The sequence below is a fragment of the Hyperoodon ampullatus genome, assembly GCF_949752795.1.
Source record: "Hyperoodon ampullatus genome assembly, chromosome: 5".
Taxonomy (NCBI): Eukaryota; Metazoa; Chordata; class Mammalia; order Artiodactyla; family Ziphiidae; genus Hyperoodon; species Hyperoodon ampullatus.
The window spans coordinates 78,922,619-78,937,136 of record NC_136918.1 but is presented as its reverse complement, the minus strand read 5'-3'; the positions used below and the strand labels follow the sequence as shown (position 1 = coordinate 78,937,136).

Below are 14,518 nucleotides of genomic sequence, written 5' to 3'. Positions count from 1 at the left end.
TTTATTTTACAGGAATTTATTCTATTTAGGTTTAACACATGAGTCTTAGCCTACTTTTGTGGGCTATGATTCCAACAGTTTAATTTTCAGAGACTTTGTGACTGCCTGAGGGAGGCAGGTGAGGAAATCCTTGTATTAGTAACCCCCCACCCCCAGCTACCCAGGTTTCTCTGGGCAGGGAGGAGAGATAAAGTGATTTCTGGGACCAGGCTGCTAGCTACAGGGCTGCTAGCTGTGACAGGTTCTTTTTCATGATTCCGCCAGTCAGCCCTAATGTCTCTGGGCAGAGGAGGAGAGTCTCTGGCCCTTGGGGACAAAGAAGCTTCCCCAGGTGGGCCACCTGCTTTACCTGGGTGTCTCTTACTGGTTCCTCCCATCCACATCAGTATCTCTCCGTAGAAGAGAGGAGTCTCTGGCCCAGCAGGGTAGGAGAATGCTTCCCCTGGTCACTTATTTTTGGCAGGACTCCCAGTTGTTCCTCCTTACCTGAGGTTGTCAGAGGGACTCCCACTACATCTAGGGGGAAGAACAAGCTACTGGACTACTTTCTGTTGCCAAGTGGGAAGTCAGAAAAACATCAGGTCTGGGTGGCTGCCTTCTGTTGGTTGGGGGACACAAGATGCCCTGCCTCTGTGTTGTCATCTGGTCCTGTGTTCCCAAACCAGATCATCTTCTTCTTAGCACCCTTCAGAGTCATCTTTTGCTTGTCTCTTGTGTCATTTCTAGGTTATATAAAGTTGTGCTTAGGGAGGAGGAGCAGGGAAAAAGAGGTCTATGCCATCTTGTCCAGACCAGAAGTCCCTCAGCTACTGAATTATCCATTAAAATCTTATTTTTTCTGTTTTACCAATTTAGATGCAGTTACATTATGGATAGTAAAAATCCCAAAGACACCTTTGCACAATGCAGGTATTTAACCAGTATTCTCTAACATGTAATTAATGAGACTGGGAGAAACAACGGATGTTAATACAAAGGGATGTAAAATGAGCTTAAGGCCATACACATAAAGATACTGTTGAGGAACATGCACGCACACACACACACATATGCACGCACTTCCTTTCAGGCCGTCTACTTACAGTCTGCTTAAGGAGAGTCTCTACATGAAGCACAAATGGATTGATGAAGCCACCAGAAGGGGCTGAGGAAAATGAGAGAGAGAGAGGTAGGGCCTATTACAGAGAGGCACAGACCCTTCCTCCTGGGGCACTGAGTAGTAAAACCTGCCTGGATGCCTTTGCTTGGGGAATAACTCTGCAAGGCTGAGTAGTGCCAGGAGAAAGGTCGCTCCAAAATTATCAGGTTGGCCTGGTTCTTCTCTGAGCTTTAGTCGGAAAGAAGGCTTAATTTCATCAAGTGCATCAAAATAGATATTTGGGGCAGAATCCTCAGGCCAGTAGCTTTCACTTACTTCTTCTTTACTTATGTACTGTGTTGTTCCCAAGAAGCATTTAAAGTGATTTCAATGGATGCATGTTATATAGGAAAATATAAATTAGATATAGGCAAAAAAAAAAAAAAAAAAAAGGCAAGAAGAAAACAAAGGACAGGAATAAGACTGGTGCAAAAGTGCTTCTCTGTGACTTTCTACACACACAATAAATAGCCTGTGAGAGGGCACATTGCTGGAGTATTTCCTGTGCCATCTCTGAGTGAACCCTCAAAGGCATTCAGGACCAAGCTTGGGGGCAGTAAAGTGGACTCGTAACATGGAGGGATCCTCTAGATATGCTATAGGGGGAGACAAGTTTCCATGGAAATTTCCCTATAGTACTCCATAGATTTTCTGCTCCTAAGAGAAGCAGGAAATGTTTGATTTCCTCTTAAAGATTCCTGAGTTCTCACTTTGAGAATGGCCACAGTTCTGAGCAGTGTAACCTAGCTGAAGACTCAGGCTACTAAGTTCCTGAGGGATCACATCCCAGTTAGAATTCATTACAAGTCTAACTATCTAAATATGCAGGGTGTGTACCAAGGCTTAAACTACAGTCATTAATTCCTCAAACTTTGTTTATAAAATTCTTCTATTTGATTCTCAGAATCTAAGCCAAAACTGTTAGATACAAACTTGCGGTGTCCATCTCAAGTCAGCTGGAATGGCCCCTCCCAAGTCAGCTGGAAATCTAGGTGATGCTGATGACATGCAGGAGCTGAGAAGTAGCCACAGAAGCAGTGTTGTGCCTGGTGACTAAATGACCACACTCCTTCCACTATGGGAGCTCTCTCTCTCCTGGGGAATAGAAGAATATACAAAAATCCAGTCAGCTGGGCTCTATTGTCTGTGTATACAATACACAAGTAGGCTTGATTCTGGTGCAAATCCTCAGTGAGTGGTGGCTGCTGCGACAGCAGCTCTGAATCTAAAAATTATTTCTTGACTTGTCATGAAGCCAGTTTCTCCCCTTGGCTTATGTTTCTCATCTTTCTACCTCGCTGGAGCCTCCTTCAAACACCTTTAATTTCTGAAAATTTCTTAGAGTCTCATTCACTCTGCTTTTTGCTGATTTTTAACATCTTTAAGTCTCTCCTAGATCGAAAAACAAGGTACCCTGTTCCATTCATCAGTCCCTCTCTCTATCATTTATTCATGAAGATATGGCCCAGTTTTCCTTTTCCCATTTATATTCTCCTGAACCATTTGTTCTCAGCCCTTGTCTAAAAAGTTAAGCTTCACACTGTGGTATTTCTCTGATGTTATTTGTTCAGATCACTAATTACCTCTTCCTGACCAAACGTGGTGGCTTTTCTTCAGAAGTTATTCCACTTGATCTTTTGGCTTTCTCATCTTGCGCTATGAGGGCTTCAAGAACTATGGTTTTAATTTCTCGTATTTCTCTAACTTTGTATTGGAGGAGATTATTTTTATTTCAGTTTTGACTATCTACAATGTCATCTATGAATGTGAACTTTCTTGTTTGAAATGGCAAGATAAGGTATCTGCCTCAAAACATACTGTTCAAAATGTATATGTATGTACTATATTCATGTTGCTATAAAAATTCTGTGTGTTTCCATTTTATCAAGAAAGTGAGTTTTGAGAGCATGGTTTCTAATCAAAATGGTGTGGGATGGGAGATTGTAGCCAAGGTGGCAGAGTAGAAAGGCCCTGAGCTCACCTCCTCTCATGAGCACACCAAAATCACAACTATCTCCAGAACCACCATTAATAAAAAACAAAACAAAAAAACTGGAACCTACAGGAAAAGATCTCCTACAACTAAAGATATATAGAAAGAACCACAATGAGACACGTAGGAGGGGCAGACTTGCAATATAATCAAATCCCATACTCCCTGGGTGGGTGAACCACAAACTGGAGAATAATTATATTGCAGAGGTTCTCCCACAGGAGTGAGAGTTCTGAGCCCCACATCAGGCTCCCCAAGCTGGGAATCCAGTACCAGGAAGATGAACCCTCAGAGCATTTGGCTTTGAAAGCCAGCTGGGCTTAATTGCAGGAGCCCCATAGGACTGGGGGAAAAAGAGACTTCACTCTTAAAGGGAGTACACAAAAGCTCCTATTCACCAGGACGCAAGGCAAAAGCAATACTTTGATAGGAGCCTGGGCCAGACCTACCTGCTGGTCTTGGAGAGTCTCCTGGAGAGGGAGGGGTGGCTACAGCTCACCCTGGGGATATAGACACTGGTTGCAGATATATTAAACATTCAGCCACATGAACACTCCTGGCAGCTGCCATATTGGCTCATTAGAGTCAAGACCTGGGCCCACCCAACAGCCTGTAGGTGCACTAGTGCTGGAACATCTCAGGCCAAACAACTAACTTGGCAGAGACACAGCCCCACCCATCCACAGACAGGCTGCCTAAAGACTACAGAGCCCACAAAAGCCTCTAGACACAGCCCAGCCCACCAAAGGGCCAAGACCCAGCTCCACACACCAGTGGGCAGGTACCAGCCCCTCCCACCAGGAAGCCTACCCAAGCCCCTAGATCAGCCTCACCCACCAGGGGGCAGAAGCAAGAAATCCACGATCCTGCAATGCAAGCCAGATCCTACCCTGGGAACACCTGGACCCTGGTCCTGCCCACTATCATGTGAATGCAAACTTCAGGACACCCCAGACCCCATACCCAACTGTGTCAGGAACTGCCCCCCTTCCACCAATGGTCTGAAACAGGCTCTGAGATCCCTGGACCCTGCAGCAAGACTTGGGAACTAGCTCTGCCTGCCAGTAGTCTGGCACTAACCCCAGGATCTGGCTTCACCTGCTAGTGGGTAGGCAACAGCCCCAGAGTCTTCAGGATACTGACTCTGCCCACCAAGGAGACAGCACTACCCCTGGGGAGCCCACTTGGGTTCCAAAACCAGGCACTTCATGACCAGACCACACTAAACAGCAGCCAGCGGCATCTGTACAAGACAGGGGCTGACACCAACCAAACTAGGGGCCAACCAAGCCTACCAGACTGCCCACATAGCCTGCCTCAACAGAAGGACCCAAGCAGCCCTCTTAGGGGGAACCCCTAGAGAATACAGCTTGGGTAACAAGAGGGGAATGCACTGCTGGGACCCATAGGACGCCTCCTACAGAGGGCCACTTCTCCAAGGTTGAGAAACATAACTAATATACCATATACACAAAAATACAAATAGCAACTTGGACAAAATAAGGTGGCAGAGGAATATGTTCCAGACGAAGGAACAAGATAAAACCCCAGAAGATGAACTAAGTGAAGTGGAGACAGGCAATCTATCCGAGAAACAGTTTAGAGTAATACTCATAAAGATTATCAAGGAACTCAAGAAGAAAATGGATGCACAGAGTGAGAAGTTAGAGATTTTTAACAAAGAATTAGAAAATATAAAGAACAACCAAACAGAATTGAAAAATACAATAGCTGAAATAAAAATATTTATTTATAGATAGCTGTATAAAAACCTCATGGTAGGGGGCTTCCCTGGTGCCGCAGTGGTTGGGAGTCTGCCTGCCGATGCGGGGGACACGGGTTCGTGCCCCGGTCCGGGAAGATCCCACATGCCGCGGAGCGGCTGGGCCCATGAGCCATGGCCGCTGAGCCTGCGCATCGGAGCCTGTGCTCCGCAACGGGAGAGGCCACAACAGTGAGAGGCCCGCTTACCACACACACACAAAAAAAAACCTCATGGTAACCACAAACCAAAAATCTATAATAGATATATGCACAAAAAAGAGAAAGAAGTCCAAACATAACACTAAAGGTAGTCATCAAATCACAAGAGAACAAAAGAAGAAAAGGAAAAAAGACCCAGAAAAACAAATCCAAACCAATTAACAAAATGTCAATAAGAACACACATATCAGTAATTACCTTAAATGTAAATGGACTAAATGCTCCAACCAAAACACATAGACTGAATGAATGAATACAAAAACAAGACCCATATATATGCTGCCTACAGGAGATTCAGTTCAGATCTGCAGACTGAAAGTGAGGGGATGGAAAAATGTATTCCATGCAAATGGAAGTCAAAAGAAACCTAGAGTAGCAATACTTATATCAGACAAAATAGAGTTTAAAATATAAAGACACTGGCACAGAAACAGAAATATAGATCAATGGAACAGGATAGAAAGACCAGAGATAAACCCATGCACATATGGTCACCTTATCTTTGATAAAGGAGGCAAGAACATACAGTGGAGAAAAGACAGCCTCTTCAATAAGTGGTGCTGGGAAAACTGGACAGCTACATGTTAAAGAATGAAATTAGAACACTCCCTAACACCATACACAAAAATAAACTCAAAATGGATTAAAGACCTAAATATAAGGCCAGACACCATCAAACTCTTAGAGGAAAACATAGGCAGAACACTCTATGACATAAATGACAGCAAGATCCTTTTTGACCCACCTCCTAGAGAAATGGAAATAAAAACAAAAATAAACAAATGGGACCTAATGAAACTTCAAAGCTTTTGCACAGCAAAGGAAACCATAAACAATGAAAAGACAACCCTCAGAATGGGAGAAAATATTTGCAAATGAAGCAACTGACAAAGGATTAATCTCCAAAGTTTTCATGCAGCTCAATGTCAAAAAAACAAAAAATCCAGTCCAAAAATGGGCAGAAGACCTAGACATTTCTTCAAAGAAGATATACAGGTTGCCAACAAACACATGAAAGAATGCTCAACATCATTAATCATCAGAGAAATGCAAATCAAAACTACAATGAGCTATCACCTCACACCAATCAGAATGGCCATCATCAAAAAATCTACAAACAATAAATGCTGGAGAGGGTGTGGAGAAAAGGGAACCCTCCTGCACTGTTGGTGGGAATGTAAATTGATACAGCCACTATGGAGAACAGTATGGAGGTTCCTTAAAAAACTAAAACTAGAACTACCATATGACCTAGCAGTCCCACTACTGGGCATATACCCTGAGAAAACCATAATTCAAAGAGAGTCATGTACTAAAATGTTCATTGCAGCTCTATTTACAATAGCCAGGATGTGAAAGCAACCTAAGTGTCCATCAACAGATGAATGGATAAAGAAGATGTGGCACATATATACAATGGAATATTACTCAGCCGTAAAAAGGAACGAAACAGTTATTTGTAGTGAGGTGGATGGACCTAGAGGCTGTCATTCAGGGTGAAGTAAGTCAGAAAGAGAAAAATAAATACCATATGGTAACACATATATATGGAATCTAAAAAAAATAAAATGGTCATGAAGAACCTAGGGGCAAGACAGGAATAAAAACGCAGACCTACTAGAGAATGGACTTGAGGATACGGGGAGGGGGATGGGTAAGCTGGGATGAAGTGAGAGAGTGGCATGGACACGTAGGCACTACCAAACGTAAAACAGATAGCTAGTGGGAAGCAGCCACATAGCACAAGGAGATCAGCTTGGTGCTTTGTGACCACCTAGAGGGGTGGGATAGGGAGGGTGGGAGGGAGGGAGATGCAAGAGGGAAGAGAGATGGGGACATATGTATATGTATAACTGATTCACTTTGTTATAAAGCAGAAACACACCATTGTAAAGCAATTATACTCCAGTAAAGATGTTAAATATATATATATATATATATATATATATATATATATATATATATATATATATATATATATATATAAAGACACTGACAAGTGTCCTTGTACTTAGACAAGGACACTACATAATGATCAAAGGATCAATCCAAGAAGAAGATAAAGAAATTATAAATATATATGCACCCAACATAGGAGCACTTCAATATATAAGGCAAATGTTAACAGACATAAAAGGAGAAACAGTAACATAATAATAGTGCGGGACTTTAACACCCCACTTACATCAGTGGACAGATAATCCAGACAGAAATTAGTAAGGAAACGCAGGTCTTAAATACACATTAGACCAAACGGACTCAACTGGTATTTATAGAGCATTCCATCCAAAAGCAGCAGGTTACACATTCAAGTGCACATGGAACATTCTCCAGGATAGATCACATGCTAGGCCACAAAACAAGCCTTGGTAAATTTAAGAAAATTGAAATCTTATCAAGCATCTTTTCTGACCACAACGCTATGAGACTAGAAATCAACTACAAGAAAAAAAACTGCAAAAAACACAAACACGTGGAGGCTAAACAATATGCTACTAATGGATCACTGAAGAAATCAAAGAGGAAATTTTAAAAATACCTAGAGACAAATGAAAATGAAAGCACAATGATCAAAAACCTATGGGACGCAGCAAAAGCAGTTCTAAGAGGGATGTTTATAGCAACACAAGCTTCCTCAGAAACAAGAAAAATCTCAAATAAAGAACCTAACCTTATACTTAAAGCAACTAAAGAAAGAACACACAAAACCCAAAGTTAGTAGAAGGAAAGAAATCACAGAGTTCAGAGCAGAAATAAATGAAATAAAGACCAAAAAGACCCCACAAAAACAATAGAAAAGACCAATGAAGCTAAAAGCTGGTTCTTGGAAAAGATAAACAAAATTGATAAGCCTTTACTCAGACTTATCCAGGATCATAAGAGAATGCTACGAGCAACTCTATGCCAATAAAATGGACAGCCTAGGAGAAATGGACAAATTCTTAGGAAGTACAATCTCCCTAGACTGAACCAGGAAGAAATAGAAAATACGAACAGACAAATCACCAGTAAGGAAACTGAATCGGTAATTTAAAAACTCCCAAAAAACAAAAGTCCAGGACAAGATAGCTTCACAGATGAATTCTACCAAACATTTAGAAAAGTGTTAACACCTGTCCTTCTGAGACTATTCTAAAAAACTGCACAGGAAGGAACACTTCTGAACCCATTCTCTGAGGCCACCATCACCCTGATACCAAAACCAGACAAAGATATCACACAAAAAAGAAAATTATAGGCCAGTACCACTGATGAACACAGATGAAAAAAATCCTCAACAAAATACTAGCAAATCGGGCTTCCCTGGTGGCACACTGGTTAAGAATCCACCTGCCAATGCAGGAGACATGGGTTCAAGCCCTGGTCTGGGAAGATCCACACGCCGTGGAGCAACTAAGCCCATGCATCACTACTACTGAGCCTGTGCTCTAGAGCCTGTGAACCACAACTACTGAGCCCATGTGCCACAACTACTGAAGCCCGTGTGCCTAAAGCCTGTGCTCTGCAACAAGAGAAGCCACCGCAATGAGAAGCCCATGCACCACAATGAAGAGTAGCCCCCACTCACCACAACTAGAGGAAGCCCGTGCACAGCAAAAAAGACCCAATGCAGCCATAAATAAATAAATAAATAAATAAATAAAAATACTAGCAAATAAAATCCAACAATACATTAAAAGGATAATATACCATGATCAAGTGGGATTTCTCCCAGGTATGCAAAGATTTTTCAATATCCACAAATCAATCAGTGTGATACACCACATTAACAAATTGAAGAATAAAAACCATATGATACAATCATCTCAATTGAAGCAAAAAAGGCTTTTGATACAATTCAACATCCATTTATGATAAAACCTCTCCAGAAAGTGGGCATAAAGGGAACATATCTCAACATAATTAAGGCCATATATGACAAACCCACAGCTAACATCACACTCAATGGTGAAAAGCTGAAAGCATTCCTCCTAAGATCAGGTACAAGACAAGGATGCCCACTCTTGCCACTTTTATTCAACATAGTTGTGGACGTCACAGCCACTGCAGTCAGAGAAGAAAAAGAAATAAAAGGAATCCAGATGGGAAAGGAAGTAGTAAAACTGTCACTGTTTGCAGATGACATGATACTATACATAGAAAATTCTACAGACACTACCAGAGCTCATCAATGAATTCGGTAAAGTTGCAGGATACAAAATTAACGTATAGAAATCTGTTGCATTTCTATACACTAACAACAAAATATCAGAAGAGAAATTAAGGAAACAATACCATTAAAAAAAATAAAATACCTAGGAATAAACCTACCTTAAGGGGGCAAAAGACCTGTACTCTGAAAACTATAAGGCGCTGATGAAAGAAATTGAGGATGACACAAACAGATGGAAAGATATACCATATTCCTGGATTGGAAGAATCAGTAGTGTTAAAAATGACCATACTACCCAAGGCAATCTACAGATTCAATGCAACCCCTCTCAAATTACCAATGACATTTTTCAAAGAACTAGAACAAAAGATTTTTAATGTGTATGGAAACACAAAAGACCTTGAATAGCTAAACTAATCTTGAGAAAGAAGAACGGAGCTGGAGCAATCGCACTCCCTGACTTCAGACTATACTATAAAGCTACACTAATCAAAACAATATGGTACTGGCACAAAATCAGACACATACTTCAATGGAACAGGACTGAAAGCCCAGAAATAAACCCATGCACTTACAGTCAATTAATCTACAACAAAGGAGGCAAGAATATACAGTGGAGGACAGTCTCTTCAACAAGTGGTGATGGGAAAACTGGACAGCTACCTGTAAAAGAATGAAATTAGAAAATTCTCTAACACCATATACAAAAGCAAACTAAATGTAAGACTGGATACTATAAGACTCCTAGAGGAAAACATAAGTGGAACACTCTTTGACATAAATTGCAGCAATTTTTTTTTGGATCTGCCTCCTAGAGTAATGGAAACAAAAGCAAAAATAAACAAATGGGACCTAAATAACTTAAAAGCTTTTGCACAGCAAAGGAAACCATAAACAAAATGAAAAGACAACCTACAGAATGGGAGAGAAATATTTGCAGGTGATGGGACCAACAAGGGATTAATTTCCAAAATATACAAACAACTTATACATCTCAATTAAAAAAAAACAATAACCCAATAAAAAAATTGACAGAAGACCTAATTAGACATTTCTCCAAAGATGACACACAGATGGCCAACAGGCACATGAAAAGATGCTCAACATCACTAATTATTAGAGAAATGCAAATCAAAACTACAATGAGGTATCACCTCACATCGGTCAGAATGGCTATCAACAAAAAGTCTACAAATGATAAATACTAGAGAGGGTGTAGAGAAAAAAGAACCCTCCTACACTGTTGGTGGGAATGTAAATTGGTACAGTCACTATGGAAACACTATGAAGGTTCCTTAAAAACTAAAAATAGAGTTACCATATAATCCAGCAATCCCACTCCTGGGCATATATCTGGAAAAGAAGCAAACTCTAATTTGAAAAGAAACATGCACCCCAATGTTCATAGAGGCACTATTTACGATAGCCAAGACATGGAAGCAACCTAAATGTCCAGTGACAGATGAATGGATAAAGAAGATGTGGTATATATGCATAGACATAGAAAACAAACTTTATGGCTACTAAAGGGGAAAAGGTGGGGGAGGGATAAATTAGGAGTTTGGGATTAAAATACGCTACTATATATTTAGAGAACAGATAACCAACAAGAACCTACTATATAGCGCAGGGAACTATACTCAATATCTTGTAATAACCTATAATGGAAAAGAATCTAAAAAAGAATATATATACATATATATATATATATACACACACCTATATACACAAATAATATATATAAAACTGAATCACTTTGCTGAAACTAATACACATTGTAAATCAACTATATTTCAATAATTTTTTTCTTTTTTTTGGCCGCATCACACAGCATGTGGGATCTTAGTTCCCCAACCAGGGATCAAACCCATGCCCCCTGCAGTGGAAGCATGACGTCTTAACCACTGGACCATCAGGGAAGTCCAATACATTTTTTTTTTAAAGATGTGGTATATATATATATATATATATATATATATATATATATATATATACACACTGGACTATTACTCAGCCATAAAAAAGAATGAAATAATGTCATTTGTAGCAACATGGATGGACCTAGAGATTATCATACTAAGTGAAGTAAGTCAGACACAGAAACACAGATATCATATAATATCACTTATATGTAGGCTTAAAAAATGATACAAATGGGGCTTCCCTGGTGGCGCAGTGGTTGAGAGTCCGCCTGCCGATGCAGGGGATACGGGTTCGTGCCCCGGTCTGGGAAGATCCCACATGCCGCGGAGCGGCTGGGCCCGTGAGCCATGGCCGCTGAGCCTGCGCGTCCGGAGCCTGTGCTCTGCAACGGGAGTGGCCACAACAGTGAGAGGCCCGCGTACCGCAAAAAAAAAAAAAAAAAAAAAAAAAATGATACAAATGGACTTATTTACAAAACAGAAATATACCCACAGTCATAGAAAACAAACTTATGGTTATCAAAGGGAAAGGGGCGGGGGATAAAGCAGGAACTTGGGATTAACACATACACACGACTATATATAAAGTAGATAAACAACAAGGGCCTCCTGTATAGCACAGGGAACTATATTCAATATCTTGTAATAATCTATAACAGAAAAGAGTCTGAAAAAGAATATATATATAAAACGGAATCACTTTGCTGTACACCTGAAACATTGCAGACCAACTATACTTCAATAAAAAAAAAAAATTTCTTCAAACAAAATGCTGTGGGATGAATGCTCTCTGACACAAAGGAAAGCAACAAAATGGGGCCAAAGGAAGTTGTACAGCGCTTTCTAAAGAAAAGACATTATCAAAGAATAGACATTTTACTGAAAGTAGAAGTACCATAATCTAAAATGTTTTTAATTAAATCAAAAAGTTAAGAAAAAAGAAAAAAATCTTGGATTCTCTACAGCAAGTTTGAGTTTATCTTGGAGAGGAAAGAATGCAGTAGCTTTCTCTTGCATTAGAACAGGTGTGTACAGGCCAAGATTGGAACAAATCAGCAATGCCTTGGGAAGCCCTTTCTGACAGAGCAAGACTGGAAAGAAAGGTGATCGATTTGAAGGATACCAGAAACACAGGGGCCACTCAGTCTGAAACCCCTGGAGTTTAAAGCTTGATATTACTGCTTCTTCTATTTCTGAGACTGTTGACTTTTGGTGGAGTGAAAAGACCACCAGACACGCAATGAGATCTTGGCTGGAGTCCTGGTTCTGGAGTCAAATGGAAGATACCTCAACATAACTTCCCTTTTCTCATGGGCACTGTGCAGACAATACTCCTTACCTAGTTCAGTTCCCATGAGATCATTTACATGCAAGGCCTTGCCTGTTGGTATCTACTTGTTAAACATTACTCTAGAGAGACTCCATTTGAGCCAAAAGATTTTTTGATTAATTCATATTACTCTGAATATTTAACAAAGTATTTTTAATAAGTATTTTGTAAAAATAAGTATTTTGTAAAAAGTTATGGTAAAGCTGTAACTGTTGAAAGCTTGATTTAAGAAAATAGTGATACATCTTATCAGCTCAATTTAAGAAACTCTAGTTATATATAATCAAAGATCACCATCTAGTGGCCCAATTGTACTATAACTTCTAAAGTTAGCTGCAAGCTCCAAAGACTTCAGAGGCTAGAAGGTGTGTGGAAAGCATCCGGCCCCGCCAAGGAGAGGAACGAAGAGAGATTTTGGGCCCACTAAAAGCATTCAAAATTGAAGTTATGAACAAAATAAACAAAACACGGTGCCCTTCAAACGAATCAATCTTCCAAATCAAGCTTTGGTCTTGGGCCTCTGGTCACTCAGAGTATGAGTGGACAGTTGAATGTGATAAAGTAAAGTGATAACTATTTTGGAGATAAGCTCAGAGAAATCCAAAACAATGAAGGCCTTTACAATTATCTTGAGTGACTTTGCCTCTCACAAGCAACTTTACAATCGAAAATTTGGTTTGCTTGTGATAGAATTATTGGTGTGTACATCTTGATGATAAGGAAGAAATAAAGTCACAAGAAAACATCACTGCCCCACACAATTTTCTTCTAATTAGGCAGCATGAGTTATTGAAAAGGGCATAGTCTTGAATCAGAGGGCTTTGTTCAAATTCTGGCTTCACTCCCTATTGGCTGTGTGACCTTGAGCATGTTACTTAACCTCACTGAGCCTCACAGGGCTATTGCAAGGATTAAATGAGATAAGGCTTGGAAAGGGCTTATTCTGGTATCCAAAACATAACTGGTGCTCCTTTTACCCTTCTCTCACTTACAAGAAAGCATATAATTTAGAAGAAAATAAAGAAAAAGTTTAACTTAAAAGAAAATAGGGTTTGGAGTTGAAGCCGAAAGCTGACTTTTAAATTACATTTTTCTGTTAAAATGAAGATAAGAGACAGTCTAGTAATCATATGACCAAAGTAACAGTGGTTGTCCTGGCTCTGATTGATTCTGTATTTTCTTTCAGGGTGTAATTTTCTTACTGGTAACATGGAAGAGTTGTATCCACCATAAAATGAACATAATAGTACAAACCTCACAGGGTGTTGAAAGGATTAAATGAGATGTTGCATAAATGTCCATAGCTCAGTACCACTTAGTAAGGATACTACTAAGTTTCATTATTACTGGTCTTTGCCTCTCTCGTGGGACATCTGTGAGAATATAATTGCCATTGATTATTTCAGAAATGCCTGTCGGCTTTTGCTACCTTCCTCACAAATCACTCTTTCACCAAGGTTCTTCCCTAGAAAGACCAGCACTGGGGCTCTCATAAGGTGCCTGTTTCTTTGTACACACTATGCAGATTGGTTTTAAAACAAGTCACAGCAGACTTTGCATTTCCAAACGAAAATTGTATCCTTCAAAGTGCGTGAGAGATTAAAATTCTTGTTCCTCTAATATCCCTCTACTCTGGGAACTTCCCTCACAACCTACTACATATCCCTTTATCTCAACAGAAGCAAAACGGAAAAAGGATTTTAGTCGAATAGAGAAAGAGATTTTTGTGGGTAGCCTGTAGGTTGGTTCTGAGGCAGTTCATGAATATTTCTGAGCAACAGCCAGCATAACTTTGCAAAGTGACAACACAGAAGGAATACCATCATTAGGGTACATTAATTATAAGATATTTTAAAGTCGCATCTTAAAGGAGAAAAAAGGTCTATATTCAGAGGCGTAAAAAGCCTGCATCCCTCTTTGTGCCCCTTTCCATTGGCACCTTGCCTGTTCACAGAGTCCTAAAGTTTCGACCCATATTTGGGATATCAGGGTTTTTTTG

At 40.1% G+C, this 14,518-nt stretch overlaps 1 protein-coding gene across 3 annotated transcripts in view; it reads right to left on the bottom strand.

Moving 5' to 3' along the window:
* Positions 1-874: 874 nt before the first annotated feature.
* The window catches only part of ILDR1 (immunoglobulin like domain containing receptor 1), a gene marked incomplete at both ends in the record, with an annotated part of 40,272 nt that continues 26,628 nt past the window's right edge, over positions 875-14,518 (bottom strand). For all 3 annotated transcript variants that reach the window (XM_079705155.1, XM_079705156.1, XM_079705157.1), the window contains one exon: positions 875-2,233. In XM_079705155.1, the coding sequence (XP_079561281.1) occupies positions 2,192-2,233 (42 nt within the window). The remainder of the gene's footprint in view (positions 2,234-14,518) is intronic.